Source organism: Staurois parvus, unplaced genomic scaffold (genome assembly GCF_062004578.1).
Source record: "Staurois parvus isolate SC_StPar_1 unplaced genomic scaffold, SC_StPar_1.0 ptg000548l, whole genome shotgun sequence".
NCBI classification, from domain to species: domain Eukaryota; kingdom Metazoa; phylum Chordata; class Amphibia; order Anura; family Ranidae; genus Staurois; species Staurois parvus.
In genome coordinates, this window is record NW_028318344.1 from 9,893,539 (window position 1) to 9,907,500 (window position 13,962).

At 42.9% G+C, this 13,962-nt stretch overlaps 1 protein-coding gene across 1 annotated transcript in view; it reads left to right on the top strand.

The window, feature by feature from the left end:
* Positions 1-3,844: 3,844 nt before the first annotated feature.
* Positions 3,845-13,962, top strand: part of LOC149451163 (neuronal pentraxin-1-like) — a 35,620-nt gene continuing 25,502 nt past the window's right edge. The window contains exon 1 of the mRNA XM_089690998.1: positions 3,845-4,745. Coding sequence (XP_089547124.1) covers positions 3,903-4,745 — 843 coding nt within the window. The 5' untranslated portion in view covers positions 3,845-3,902. The remainder of the gene's footprint in view (positions 4,746-13,962) is intronic.

Genomic DNA, 13,962 nt, shown 5'->3' on the forward strand with positions numbered 1-13,962 from the left:
CATGTCCTGTGGTCTCATGAGACCAAGATGAACTTAATTGTTTCAGATGGTGTCAAGCGTGTGTGGCGGCAACCAGGTAAGGAGTACAAAGATAATTGTGTCTTGCCTACAGTAAAGCATGGTGGTGGGTGTGTCATGGTCTGGGGCTGCATGAGTGCTGCCAGCACTGGGGAGCTACAGTTCATTGAGGGAACCATGAATGCCAACATGTACTGTGACATACTGAAGCAGAGCATGATCCCCTCCCTTTGGAGACTGGGCCACAGGGCAGTATTCTAACATGATAGTAACCCCAAACACAACTCCAAGATGACCACTGTCTTGCTAAAGAAGCTGATGGTAATGGTGATGGACTGGCCAAGCATGTCTCCAGACCTAAACCCTATTGAGCATCTGTGGAGCATCCTCAAACAAAAGGTGGAGGAGCGCAAGGTCTCTAACATCCACCAGCTCCGTGATGTCGTCATGGAGGAGTGGAAGAGGATTCCAGTGGCAATCTGTGAAGCTCAGGTGAACTCCATGCCCAAGAGGCGTAAGGCAGTGCTGGAAAATAATGGTGGCTACACAAAATATTGACACTTTGGGCCCAATTTGGACATTTTCACTTAGGGGTGTACTCATTTTTGTTTCCAGCCATTTAGACATTAATGGTTGTGTGTTGAGTTATTTTGAGGGGACAGCAAATTTTACTGCTATACAAGCTGTACACTCACTACTTTACATTGTAGCAAAGTGTAATTTCAGCAGTGATGTCACATGAAAAGATATAATAATATACTTACAAAAATGTGAGGGGTGTATTCACTTCTGTGAGATACTGTGCATATATATATATATATATATATATATATATATATATATATATATACAGTACATATCTCTTTTATTTATTGTGTAGATTTAATATTGAATTGATACATGTAGTTGAGACATGTGCATCTTACTGTCTGTGGACAACCAGGGTGCTGGCTCTAAAAGCCAGACTTTGCTCCCAAGTAGAAGATATAGATGAATGATAGCCGCACTCCGATATCTGCTTTTACAGGCATTTTTATTTAGCTGTCTACAGAGCAACCATAACCATAATGTCTTCACCTTAAAATCGTGAGTTCCCAGTGATCAGTATTTAAAGTGACCACTCAGAATAAATATTTCAATTATAAATAGAGGCTACAGGCATCCTCTGTCTTCTTGCATGTCTTGGATACCTCAACAGCAAGATTTCCCTGCCATAACTTCTGGTTATGTTCTTGTCTTGGGCATTCCCACCCACCCTTCCATGTTCCAACAGTACCTATGGTATTTTCAGTAATATATAATAAATTTAAAAAATCAAACAGGTAAAAAAGTGTCTCATAATGGCCACATCAGGTTTGAAGACCTAAGAACTCGAGTATAGAATTTTCACCAATACAGACCCCAAGATATATAAAAATGTTAGGTAGTTTAATTTCTAGCATGTGTAGAAAGCTGAAATATCAGTTTTGGGTGAACTGTCCTTGAATGGAAGGCTGTACTGAAGAAACACTTAGAATGACATTACCAACATCTGTCTCTAAAGTTGCTTGTTGGCTAGCATCCTTTTTGAGTGAATGTTTTAAAATACTTTTTTGCATCACTGGCTGAGGACAGTAATGCACATCAGGAGTTCTGGATGCAGCCTGACCTATTTATTTCAGGTGTCTTGTATAGCAGCAACAAGTTATATATACATTCACTTCAGTTCCTGCCCTCGAGCATACAGTCTAAGGTCCCTATAACTCACATTCATAGTTACAACTTAGACATGAACCAACTAACTTACCAACATGTCTTTAAGAGTGTGGGAGGAAATCAGAGTTCCCAGAGGAAACCCACACAGGTACAGGAAGAACAGGCAAACTCAATAGTAGTGACATGGTTGGGATTTGAGCCAATGACCCTAGAGCTCCTAGGCACACGTGCTAGCCACTTAACCACTGTGCTGCCACTTCAGCATTTCTATGCTTGTACCAGAATAGTGACCTATAGTACTGAAGCCAGAGATAACCAGGTAACCATTACTTTCAGAGGGATGTCAGCAATTGCAGCCTAAATGTTTCTCTCAGTACAGGTGCACTTTAATCAGCTGAGAATAATACTTATTCTTTCTTTCCAATTGATCTTTTGTTTGGTATTTGTCTGCTATGATCATTTTCTGTCTATGGTGTGAGACATTGGCTGGAAGAATTTGGAGGGTGTGCATGTGTCACCTACTGCAGGATTCTCACATACACATGGTGAAGGGCTCCAGAGTTTATGACTGATGTGGAAAAAAACAAACTTTTAAATGTTAATAAGTTCTGTTATTGGTCCTGGGGCCCAGAGGCTTTAAAGAACTCTTTGGTTGGATAAAGCATTAGTTCCTAAGTCCACATCTTACCTTGTAGCCATGTATCATTATTAGTCTCAAGGGTGCTCAGGGCTCAAATGCTTAGGGCTCTCTCTCTCTTGCTCTTTTAGCTGTGGACGTCTGCTGCTGGGTGAAACTGCTGAGTGCTGATAGAACACTAGAACAGGTACACATGCTGCCAGTTTTGGGGAACTCATTAGGGGGCATCCTGTAAGCTGACCAGAATTTAGTTAGTGGCTTGGATGAACAGATGTTTTGCTTGCTGTGGACTTTTTGTACAAAGCCCACCTGCATTGAAAACTGTTTTGCTTTTTTTTTTTTTTTCTATTTTGCTGAACAAAGGTGCGAGGAAACATGCTTGGGCTGTTTCTGGGTGTCCCTGTCTAGTGCATGGTATACCACTGCCAGTACCAGTTGAGCCTGTCCCCCTTACAACTGGCAGACTGCATACTGTTATGAAAAGATGAAGGTGCAACTAGGCTTTAATTAGCAATGCTACCCCCTATGTAAAGTGCTGTCTATCAAACACTGATTATGTTTATAGGAAGTATGAGCACAGAAAATACTTTAATAATGTGCTACTGTTCCTTCATTGTCCATTCACAAGCTGTATTGCTCAACTTCAGTTTGGTCTGCAGGAAAGCAGGACTTGACTGAGCTGTTTAGTATGGGTGTCTGGATCACACGACTCACCAAACAGAATGAAAAATCATTTGTATTTCAGCCTTGTATTTACCTGTTTAGTCATTTGTATTCAGCCTTGTATCTACCTGTTTGGTCAGGTTTTCCAATAAGTACATAAGAATCGTTTGGTTGGAATTGTCACTGACTTTGTGTAATAAATGCTGATACATATCCTTATTAAATACCTGCATTTAAATGGACAAACTATTGTGCATTTTGGAACTTTTTCATTTTTATTTCTATAGACAAATTCTAAAATGCATTGTATAATAAAAATAAATACATATAGAAAAAATGTATTATTTAAATGTGATACTATTATTTTCTTCCTTCTTTTAACTTAATGTTTTTATTCTTTTTAATGTAAGTAAACATAAGTAAGGTATACTAGATTGTGGCCACAGTAACTGGTGATTATTAAACTCAACAGATTTATACTGACTCACTTGAAGTGACTCCAGGGCAGTACTAGTTTACCAGGGCATCATCTCCTTAAAGTCCTCCTGAGTTTATTAGCTATGTTTAAAGTAAGTCTTTTATCTTCTCTTGCTGCATGTAGGGCACTGAGACTGTAGGTGGGGCCTCCTGCAGATTTAAGAACATTAGTCTTCTACCTAATACCTTTTCCAAACCAGGCTGCTGGAACCAGATAGGCATGAAATAGCAGAAGAGGATTTCATCGTTACAGAGGGAGGTGACATTTGAAACACAGCAAATCAGATTTTTAAACCCTCTGAATGTCATTTGTCAATTAAGAAGGACAACTTGCACATAGAGAGACGGTGAGGCAGTCAGAAAAGGGATAGAAATTCCATCTTCTACAAAGGAGTGACCTCTTTGGTAAAAAATGAAGCTTTTCTCACTTTTACTGACAGTCTTTACTCCCTTGGTGCACATATGTTGGGGGGAGTACTCTCTTCCAAAATTTGTCTGCACCCCGATGCCTTTGGATATGGACTGCCAATCTAATGTGCAACGTCATAGTTCTGCTGGAGGGGGGCATTGGGTGGGTATGCAGGAAGAAGCAAAAGAAACTATTCTTCACCTTCGTGAAACAGTGGTTCACCAAAAAGAGACTATCTTAGATCAGAGGGAGACTATTAGGGAGCTGACTGTGAAATTGAGCCGTTGTGAGGGGTACCCTCATAGCAGAGTTCATGAAGAGGGTTTTGGTCATACTTCTGAACATGGACAAGAAAGGGAACATGGGCATGAAGAAAGCTTTGGACATGAAAGTAGCTATGCACATGAAAATGGACATGGACATGAACGAGAACACGGGCACAAAAGGGAACATGGCCATGAATGGGAAGAGGGACATGAACGAGAACATGGCCACGAATGGGAACACCATGAGAGAGAACATGGACACAAGAGAGAGCATGGCCATGAATGGGAAGAAAGACATGAAAGAGACTATGGGCATGAAAGAGATCATGGATATGAGCGAGAACACGGTCATGAGAGAGAGCATCCTCATGGGCATGAAGATATTCATGGGCATAACAGAGACCACGAATATCATCATATCACCCACCGGGAGTATCGGGAACAACCATCACATGACTCCTATCGCAAGCCAAGTGCCCCACCAAACACAATGGAAGACCCACCAGAGGTGACACCACCTGGAATTCCACAAATGGAAAGAATGTTGGAGTCACTAAAAGACAGACTGGAGCACTTACAGGTACTCAGGTTTACTATTGTAAATTATTAAAGTGTATGTCACACTAATACATTTTTTATTTTGGTTTTGGCTGGAGTGGGAAAGCTTTAGAATTTTGGGGGGCTTTTTCTTCTATCTGGGGATCCCTTACTACCTGTTTGGTGAGACTAGCTTTACCAGACAGGAAGTTAATGTAAATGTCTAATAGCAAAGCAGACGGAAATAAAATACTATTTTACTACAATAAGGAAAGCTTAACATTTCCAACAGATATATATATATTTATCTGTGTTTTTGTTGCAGATTTTCTCCTGCTTCCTGTCTGGTGTTATTATTGTCATCAGGACAGAAAGTAAGGGCAAATTTCTCTCAGATATCAACCCAAAACCAATTCAAATCCTTCCCTACTCTATCCAAAACTAAATAAAAATGTAGTTTTTGTTGTTTGAACTGATTTCTGAAAGCAGGAGAAAAAGAAAATCAGTAACATAGTTAAGAGTAAATTAGACTGTTTTTTTTAACCTTTGCAGTGTCTACAATTGTTAAGATAAATAAATAAATATTAGGTTTAACCACTTTATCGCCGCCCTATAGCAGAAATACTGCTACAGGGCAGCAGGGGTGCGCACAGTCACGTATATATATTTGCAGCCTTGGCTGTCAATCACCAGGTCCTGGCCGTGATTACTCACCAGCACCCGGTGAACGTCGAGTAATACCAACAGGAAGAGAGAACTGCATGTAAATAATACAGTTCTCTCCCCTGTCAGCTCCAGCACACTGCTTTGTATGGCTGTGCATAGCACAGCCATACAAAGCAGTGTGCTTAGAGTGGAAAGCACAGACACAGCCCCATAGTAAAACAAACACAGCACACAGTTAAACCTTTGATTGCCCCAAATGTTGACCCTTTCCTGCCCCATGCCATTAGTACAGTCTCAGTGCTTTTTATTAGCACTGATCACTATACTGGTGTAATTGGGGATATCAGTGACACCAAGTCAGTTCCCCCCAGTGTCAGAATGCCCGCCGCAGTCCCTCAGTCCCACAGTCCCACAATAAGTTGCTGATTGTTGCCATTACTAGTAAAAAAAAAAAAATTCCAGTATATATACCACCATTTGTACACGCTATAGCTTTCATGAAAACCAATTCATTTACAAGTATTGGGATTTTTTTAAACAAAGATGTAGCAAAATACATTTTGGCCTAAATTTATGATGAAATTTGATTTTTTTATTGGACATGTTTAATAGCAAAAAGTCAAAAATATTGTTTTTATTTTCAATTGTCGTTTTTTTTGTTTATAGCACAAAAAATAAAAACTGCACAGGCGATCAAATACCACCGAAAGAAAGCTGTATTTGTGGGAAAAAAGGACGTAAATTTCATTTGGGTGCAGCGTTGCATGGCCACACAAATGGCAGTTAAAATCACGCAGCACTGTAATGCAAAAAATGGCCTGGTCAGGAAGGGGGGTGAATCCTCTGGAGGGCAAGTGGTTAATTTTTTTTCTAATTTAAGGTACAAAATGTCATAGATGTAAGTGCTCAAACCAATACTTAATTCAAGTTAATAATTATCATAATTTAAATGTTTAAATGTGAAGTGTTTGTGAGAGTGTGAGAATGTGAGTGAGTTAGTGAAGGCACAATGAAGGTTAGTCAGAGGTAGTCAGTGTGGTCACAGTGCACAGCGCTCATCACACAGTGGTGAGATGTGGCTGCAAGTAGTATATATCAGCAACCATGTCCAATTTTTGTGCAGTCCCTGTGTTCTGGACCATTGTCCCTAAAGTTCAGGGTCCTAAACTCCAGTACCACTCGGTACGGCTCTGTGCAGCTGCAGTCTGCCAATGGGGCTGAATGCTACTACATCCGTTCCTCTCAGGCATACTAAAACGCCAGGGGGGGGACGCACTGCAGATGGACGACCCCAAGTGCAGAAAGCCTTAAAGCAAACATTTCCTTTGTTCATGCAGAGTAGAAAAAAAATGATCATTTATCTGCTGCGCTCCCCAGAAGCACAAATTCGGCTGTCCCTTGCTCCCCTGCCACCCTATTGAGTGGCCAGGAACAAAGAGTAATACCTGGTACCAGGGGCGGACTGACAACTCATGGGGCCCCCGGACAATAGGGGATCATAGGGTCCCTGTGTCCTTGCCCAAACTCAAAAACGCCTATGAAAAAGGTACCAGGGGCATCTCATGGAGCCCCCTACTGACCCCGGGCCCTCAGGCAGTGCCTGAGTTTCCAATTGGACAGTCCGCCCCTGCCTGGTACTTCCTGAGACAGCGCATGTGACTCACTACCATGTGACAGTGCTGGTGCTTTGTGATTGGAAACTCTGGTAACCCACGTTTTCACATTAGGGTGAGGAGAATGTTTTCAGCACTGTGTAAGCTCCAAGATACAACCTGGAACATACATAGGGCTTCCTCTCTCTTCAGACCTGGCATCTGAATGAATAGAAAAGGCCAAAGCACAGGTTTCTTTAAACAGACCCTATCACCCCAGTAAAAAAAATCAGGTGTTCCCTGCAAATCCTTTAACACTTATCTGTCCCGCAGTTCTCCTGTATCGCTAGGATTGTGCTGCATGAAGTGTCTTTTCCACCTGACACAAGTGTCAGTTGTCTGGTTCCTCTCTACATCTATGGTTCATCCTGCTGACCCCTAAATCACTACAGGACACACCAGTGACAAATTAAGTGCACTAAACAATATCCAAACAAAATAAAAGCACCAAAACAAGGGACTTTAAAAATGCTGCCGATCAGCTTTTATTTATTTATGTAAAACCTTTATCCTAACAGGAACAAAATTGTTCCTATAACTGCTTATAAAGTGTTAGCTGGAATTTGGCTTTGATTTGTTAGTGTATCTAAATTTGCTAGTACATCCAACACCCCCACCCCTCCACCCAGACTGACAATGTTGCTGTCCAAAGGTGTTTCTGTTGCTCCTTCATCCAGAGTGGGAGGTATGTTACTGGCCAGCCCACCAGATGAAAATAGAGGGGAAAAAAGGCCAAAAAAGACTAATACAGTCATCTAATGATTGGTAAACTGCAATATATTACATTTTTGGCTTTGAGTTTAATACCACTTTTAAAAAAGAAAATAAATATAGCCACTACATCTAAGAAGCGGCAATATTTTGTTTTCAGGTTTATTATTACTTATTACCGTATTTGCCGGCGTATAAGACGACTGGGCGTATAAGACGACCCCCTACTTTTCCTGTTAAAATATAGGGTTTGAGCTATACTCGCCGTATAAGACTACCCCTCTTCCAACGCACACCAAATAAAAATGAAAAAACATCAGATTTGATTTCAATATGGTATGCTATTTCAGTATGGTATTCCAATGATGGGGTGCTATTCCTCCCACTGACACCAATGATGGGGCATGATTCCTCCCACTGATACCAATGATGAGGCACTACTCCTCCCACTGACACTAATGATGGGGCACTATTTCATCCACTGACACCAATGATGGGGTGCTATTCCTCCCACTGACACCAATGATGGGGCACTATTCCTCCCACTGACACTAATGATGGGGCACTATTCCTCCCACTGATACCAATGATGGGGCACTATTCCTCCCACTGACACCAATGATGACATCATTAGTGTCAGTGTGTGAGGAATAGTGTCCCATCATTAGTGTCAGTGGGAGGAATAGTGCCCCATCATTAGTCAGTGGGAGGAATAGTGCCCTATCATTGGTGTCAGTGGGAAGAATCGTGCCCCATCATTGGTGTCAGTGGGAGGAATAGTGCTCCATCATTAGTGTCAGTGGGAGGAATAGCACCCCATCATTGGTGTCAGTGGGAGGAATAGCGCCCCATCATTGGTATCAGTGGCAGGAATTGCGCCCCATCATTGGTGTCAGTGGGAAGAATAGCGCCCCATCATTGGTATCAGTGAAGGAATAGTGCCCCATCATTGGTGTCAGTGGGGAGGAGGAATAGTGCCCCATCGTTGGTGTCAGTGGGGGAGGAATAGTGCCCCATCATTGGTATCAGTGGGGAGAAAAGTGCCCCATCATTGGTGTCAGTGGGGGAGGAATAGTGCCCCATGGTTGGTGTCAGTGGGGAGGAGGAATAGTGCCCCATGGTTGGTGTCAGTGGGGGAGGAATAGTGCCCCATCATTGGTGTCAGTGGGGGGAGGAATAGTGCCCCATCATTGGTGTCAGTGGGGGAGGAATAGTGCCCCATCATTGGTGTCAGTGGGGAGGAGGAATAGTGCCCCATGGTTGGTGTCAGTGGGGGGGAGGAATAGTGCCCCATGGTTGGTGTCAGTGGGGGAGGAATAGTGCCCCATCATTGGTGCCAGTGGGGGAGGAATAGTGCCCCATCGTTGGTGTCAGTGAGGGAGGAATAGTGCCCCATCGTTGGTGTCAGTGAGGGAGGAATAGTGCCCCATCGTTGGTGTCAGTGGGGAGGAGGAATAGTGCCCCATCGTTGGTGTCAGTGGGGGGGAGGAATAGTGCCCCATCGTTGGTGTCAGTGGGGGGGGAGGAATAGTGCCCCATCGTTGGTGTCAGTGGGGGGGGGAATAGTGCCCCATCATTGGTGTCAGTGGGGGAGGAATAGTGCTCCATCATTGGTGTCAGTGGGGGAGGAATAGTGCTCCATCATTGGTGTCATTGGGGGAGGAATAGTGCCCCACCATTGGTATCAGTGGGGAGAAAAGTGCCCCATCATTGGTGTCAGTGGGGGAGGAATAGTGCCCCATCATTGGTGTCAGTGGGGGAGGAATAGTGCCCCACCATTGGTATCAGTGGGGAGAAAAGTGCCCCATCATTGGTGTCAGTGGGAGGAATAGTGCCCCATCATTGGTGTCAGTGGGGGAGGAATAGTGCCCCATCATTGGTGTCAGTGGGGGAGGAATAGTGCCTCATCGTTGGTGTCAGTGGGGAGGAGGAATAGTGTCCCATCGTTGGTGTCAGTGGGGAGGAGGAATAGTGCCTCATCGTTGGTGTCAGTGGGGAGGAGGAATAGTGTCCCATCGTTGGTGTCAGTGGGGAGGAGGAATAGTGCCCCATCGTTAGTGTCAGTGGGGGAGAGGAGCGGCTGCTCCTTCTTTCAGTTCGGCCGCTTGATTTTCGTGGGGCCGTTCGGCTCCGCCTCCTCGCCGGTGATTGGTCGCCTGTGTGCCTTTCCAGTGCTCGCGCCCAATCACCTGTGAGGAGGCGGAGCCGAGCGGGCGACGGGACCATCGAGCGGCCGAACTGAAAGAAGGAGCAGCCGCGCTTCCTGGACCGGATCGTTGTGGAACCGGGACCGGAGCCAGGTAAGGTACAGCAGCCCCTCTGCCCACCCCTGTACTTGGTGTCCGTTGGAGGAGGAGGGGGGGTGGCGCCGCCCCTCGAAAAGTGCCGCCCTGACACCGGCTCGACGTATACCGGCGTATAAGACGACCCCCGACTTTTCAAAAGATTTTCACGGGTTGAAAAGTCGTCTTATACGCCGGCAAATGTACATTGAAATTGCAGGACTTTGTGTGAGTCCTTCCCAGTTGTTGGTTGTTCAGCTGGGTATACACACATAGATTATTTTGATGAAAATAATCCAACAGATTCCCTCATCCACGCTATACAGCACAGATGGAGGAATATCCCACAGCATCAGTTTTTCACCTGGATCTTTCGATTTTTTTAATTGAAGAATGCCAAGTTGGGGGTGGCTGACAGCTGTCCTGTGCAGAGAACACAGGACAGCTCTGGATTTCTGCCATAATTAACAGGTATTTTTTTTCACTTATTGAATATATATAACAGAATGCTTTGATGGTATATTTAACAAATCAAAAAGGAGAAAATAAGAAAAGTTTATTGTTAGGGTACATACACATTAACCTACAGCTAAATTCTGCAAGTAATTCTTATGTTGCAAACCACTGACATAACCATTTCAATGAAAACGCTGAACTGATACTAGATGTGAAAATTCTTAGGACATTGAGCTAGGACTAAAGAATCCAAATTTTCCATTTAATGCTGTAAGTCTGTAGTTTTCATTTGTACAGTTACATACTACAATCTGCTTGTTTCATGGAGGGGACTGTTAACAATTTACAGCCTCACCAGTGTTTATGGACAGTTTAAAGGCTATATGAAGCTTGAATCCTCATCTGACATCAACCATGGCAGCTCAGGCTGGATATTCAAAGAAGTTATGCCATGGATGATAAAAGGAAATATGCCAGTGCCTCCCTTCACAACCACAAACATCAGAAAATTTCCTTGCACACATATTAGCTAAAGTACCTACATTGACCCTGTCCAACATTTCATGTTAAAAACAGAGGGTTTCTTTACACACAATTGCCAATATATGTGAAAGCTGCATTGCCCCATCAAGGCTCCTCTGTATACTGCAGTCCTAACTCTATAGTTTTGAGAGTTTGAGTTTTGAGAGTTTCCAAGTTTGAGCAGAAACAATTGAGTACTGTCCGTGAAACTTTTTTATTTGCACTAACATACAGTTTTCAGGACAAGCTTTCAGGGTACCATGCCTTGAAAAAATATTCATACCCCTTTAAATGTTCCACATTTTGTAATGTTACAACCAAAAATGTAAATGTATTTTTAAGTGGCACATAATTGTGAAGTGGAAGGAAAATGATAAATGGTTTTTAAATTTTTTACAAATAAATATCTGAAAAGTGTGGCATGCATTTGTATTCAGCCCCCTTTGCTTTGATACCCCTAACTAAAATCTATTGGAACCAATTGCCTTCAGAAGTCGCCTAATAAGTAAATAGAGTCCACCTGTGTGTAATTTAATCTCAGTATAAATAGAGCTGTTCTGTGAAGCCCTCAGAGGTTTGTTAGAGAACATTAGTGAACAAACAGCATCATGAAGGACAAGGAACACACCAGACAGGTCAGGGATAAAGTTGTGGAGAAGTTTAAAGCCGGGTTAGGTTATAAAACTATCCCAAGCTTTGAACATCTCACGGAGCACTGTTCGAGCCATCATCCAAAAATGGAAAGAGTATGGCACAAATGCAAGCCTACCAAGACATGGCCATCTACCTAAACTGACAGGCCAGGAAAGGAGCAGCCAAGAGGCCAATGGTAACTCTGGAGGAGTTGCAGAGATCCACAGCCTAGGTGAAAGAATCTATCCACAAGACAACTATTAGTCATGCACTCCACAAATCTGGCCTTTATGGAAGAGTAGCAAGAAGAAAGACATTGTTGAAAGAAAGCCATAAGAAGTCCTGTTTGCAGTTTGCGAGAAGCCATGTGGAGGACACAGCAAACATGCGGAAGAAGGTGTTCTGGTCAGATGGGACCAAAATTGAACTTTTTGGCCTAAAAGCAAAACGCTATGTGGAACAGAAAACTAGCACTGCACATCACCTAAACACACCATCCCCACTGTGAAACATGGTGGTGGCAGCATCATGTTGTGGGGATGCTTTTCTTCAGCAGGGACAAGGAAGCTGGTCAGAGTTGATGGGAAGATGGATGGAGTCAAATACAAGGCAATCTTAAAAAAAAAACCTGTTAGAGTCTGCAAAAGCCTTGAGACTGGGGCATAGGTTCACCTTCCAGCAGGAAAATGACCCTAAACATACAGCCAGAGCTACAATAGTATAGTTTAGATAAAAGCATATTCATGTGTTAGAATGGCCCAGTCAAAGTCCAGACCTAAATCCAATTGAGAATCTGTGTTAAGACTCCTGTTCTAAGACACTCTCCATCTAATCTGACAGAGCTTGAGCTATTTTGCAAAGGAGAATGGGGAAAAATGTCCCTCTCTAGATGTGCAAAGCTTGGAGAGACATCCCCAAAAAGACTTGCAGCTATAATTTCAGCAAAAGGTGGTTCTACAAAGTATTGACTAAGGGGGGCTGAACACAAATGCATGCTGCACATTTCAGATATTTATTTGTAAAAAGTTTTGAAAACTATTAATCATTTTCCTTCCACTTCACAATTATGTGCCACTTTGTGTTGGTCTATCACATAAAATCCCAATATAATACATTTATGTTTTTGGTTGTAACATGACAAAATGTGCAACATTTCAAGGGGTATGAATACTTTTTCAAGGCACTGTATGTCCAGTTTTTCAAGGTCCTAGCAGTACTACTTCAGTTTTAGAAGAATGTTAGAAAAAGACAATCTCTGAGGGGGAAAACAAAACAAAAAATAAAAAAAACCCATGAAAGCAAATGTACACAGCAAAGGTAACAAAACTAGGATAGGTGAGATAAGACACAGGGAAAGCTATAGACTTTTTTGTATCAAATAGAACTATCATTCACTTAATTCAAGAGTTTTCCTTTCTTGAATAGTTTTGAAATCCCCTTTAAGAACTAAGACAATGAGGTGTTCCATAGTGTGGCCCAGTTGTGAGAAATGGTGTTCCACAGGTGTGCAGAACTCATCTTCTTTATGTTCCTTGATGGTATGTCTGTGAAGTAGTACTGCTTGGACCTTGAAGAAGGGGACCCCGAAAGCTTGTCCTTAAAATTGTATGTTAGTGCAAATAAAAAAAGTATCACTGACAGTACTCACTTGTTTTTGTCACAAGTGGACTAATACAGCTACAATCACCACAAGCAAGTTGGAGCACATATAGCAGTGGATAAATTAAAGTGATTCTAAATGTTGTTATATATTTTTTTAAAATAACAAACATGTCTATACTTACCTGCTATGTGTAGTTGTTTTGCACAGAGCAGTCTGGATCCTCCTCTTCTCGGGTTCCCCGCAGGCACTTCTGGCTCCTCTTTTCGGTCGGGTGCCCCCACAGCAAGCATCTTGCTATGGGGACTCCTGCTTGCTGTTTCAGCCAATGAGGAGACAAAGACCCGGGACAGCTGACACTGTTGTGCACATTGCTGAATCTCGATGAGGCTCAAGTAAGTAGTAGGGGGGCTGGGTGCATTGCTGCACACAGAAGGTTTTTTACCTTCATGCATAGAATGCATGAAGGTAAAAAACCTTGATCCTTTACAACCTCTTTAAGGGCAAGTTTGCCTGGAGGGATCCCACTCCTCCCTAAAGACACAGGGACACATTGGGTGTCCAGCAAGAGCACAATGGCAGCTGAAGGCATCCAATGTGTCCCCACACCAAATACAGCTGACAAGCTGTACACATAAGTGACAACCACCCCAGTCTATACCTAGCCTTCACAACCAGTTGGTTCAGATCAGAAATTCAGGCACATAGATACACTTTCAGCCCTGTGTTTCATATGTA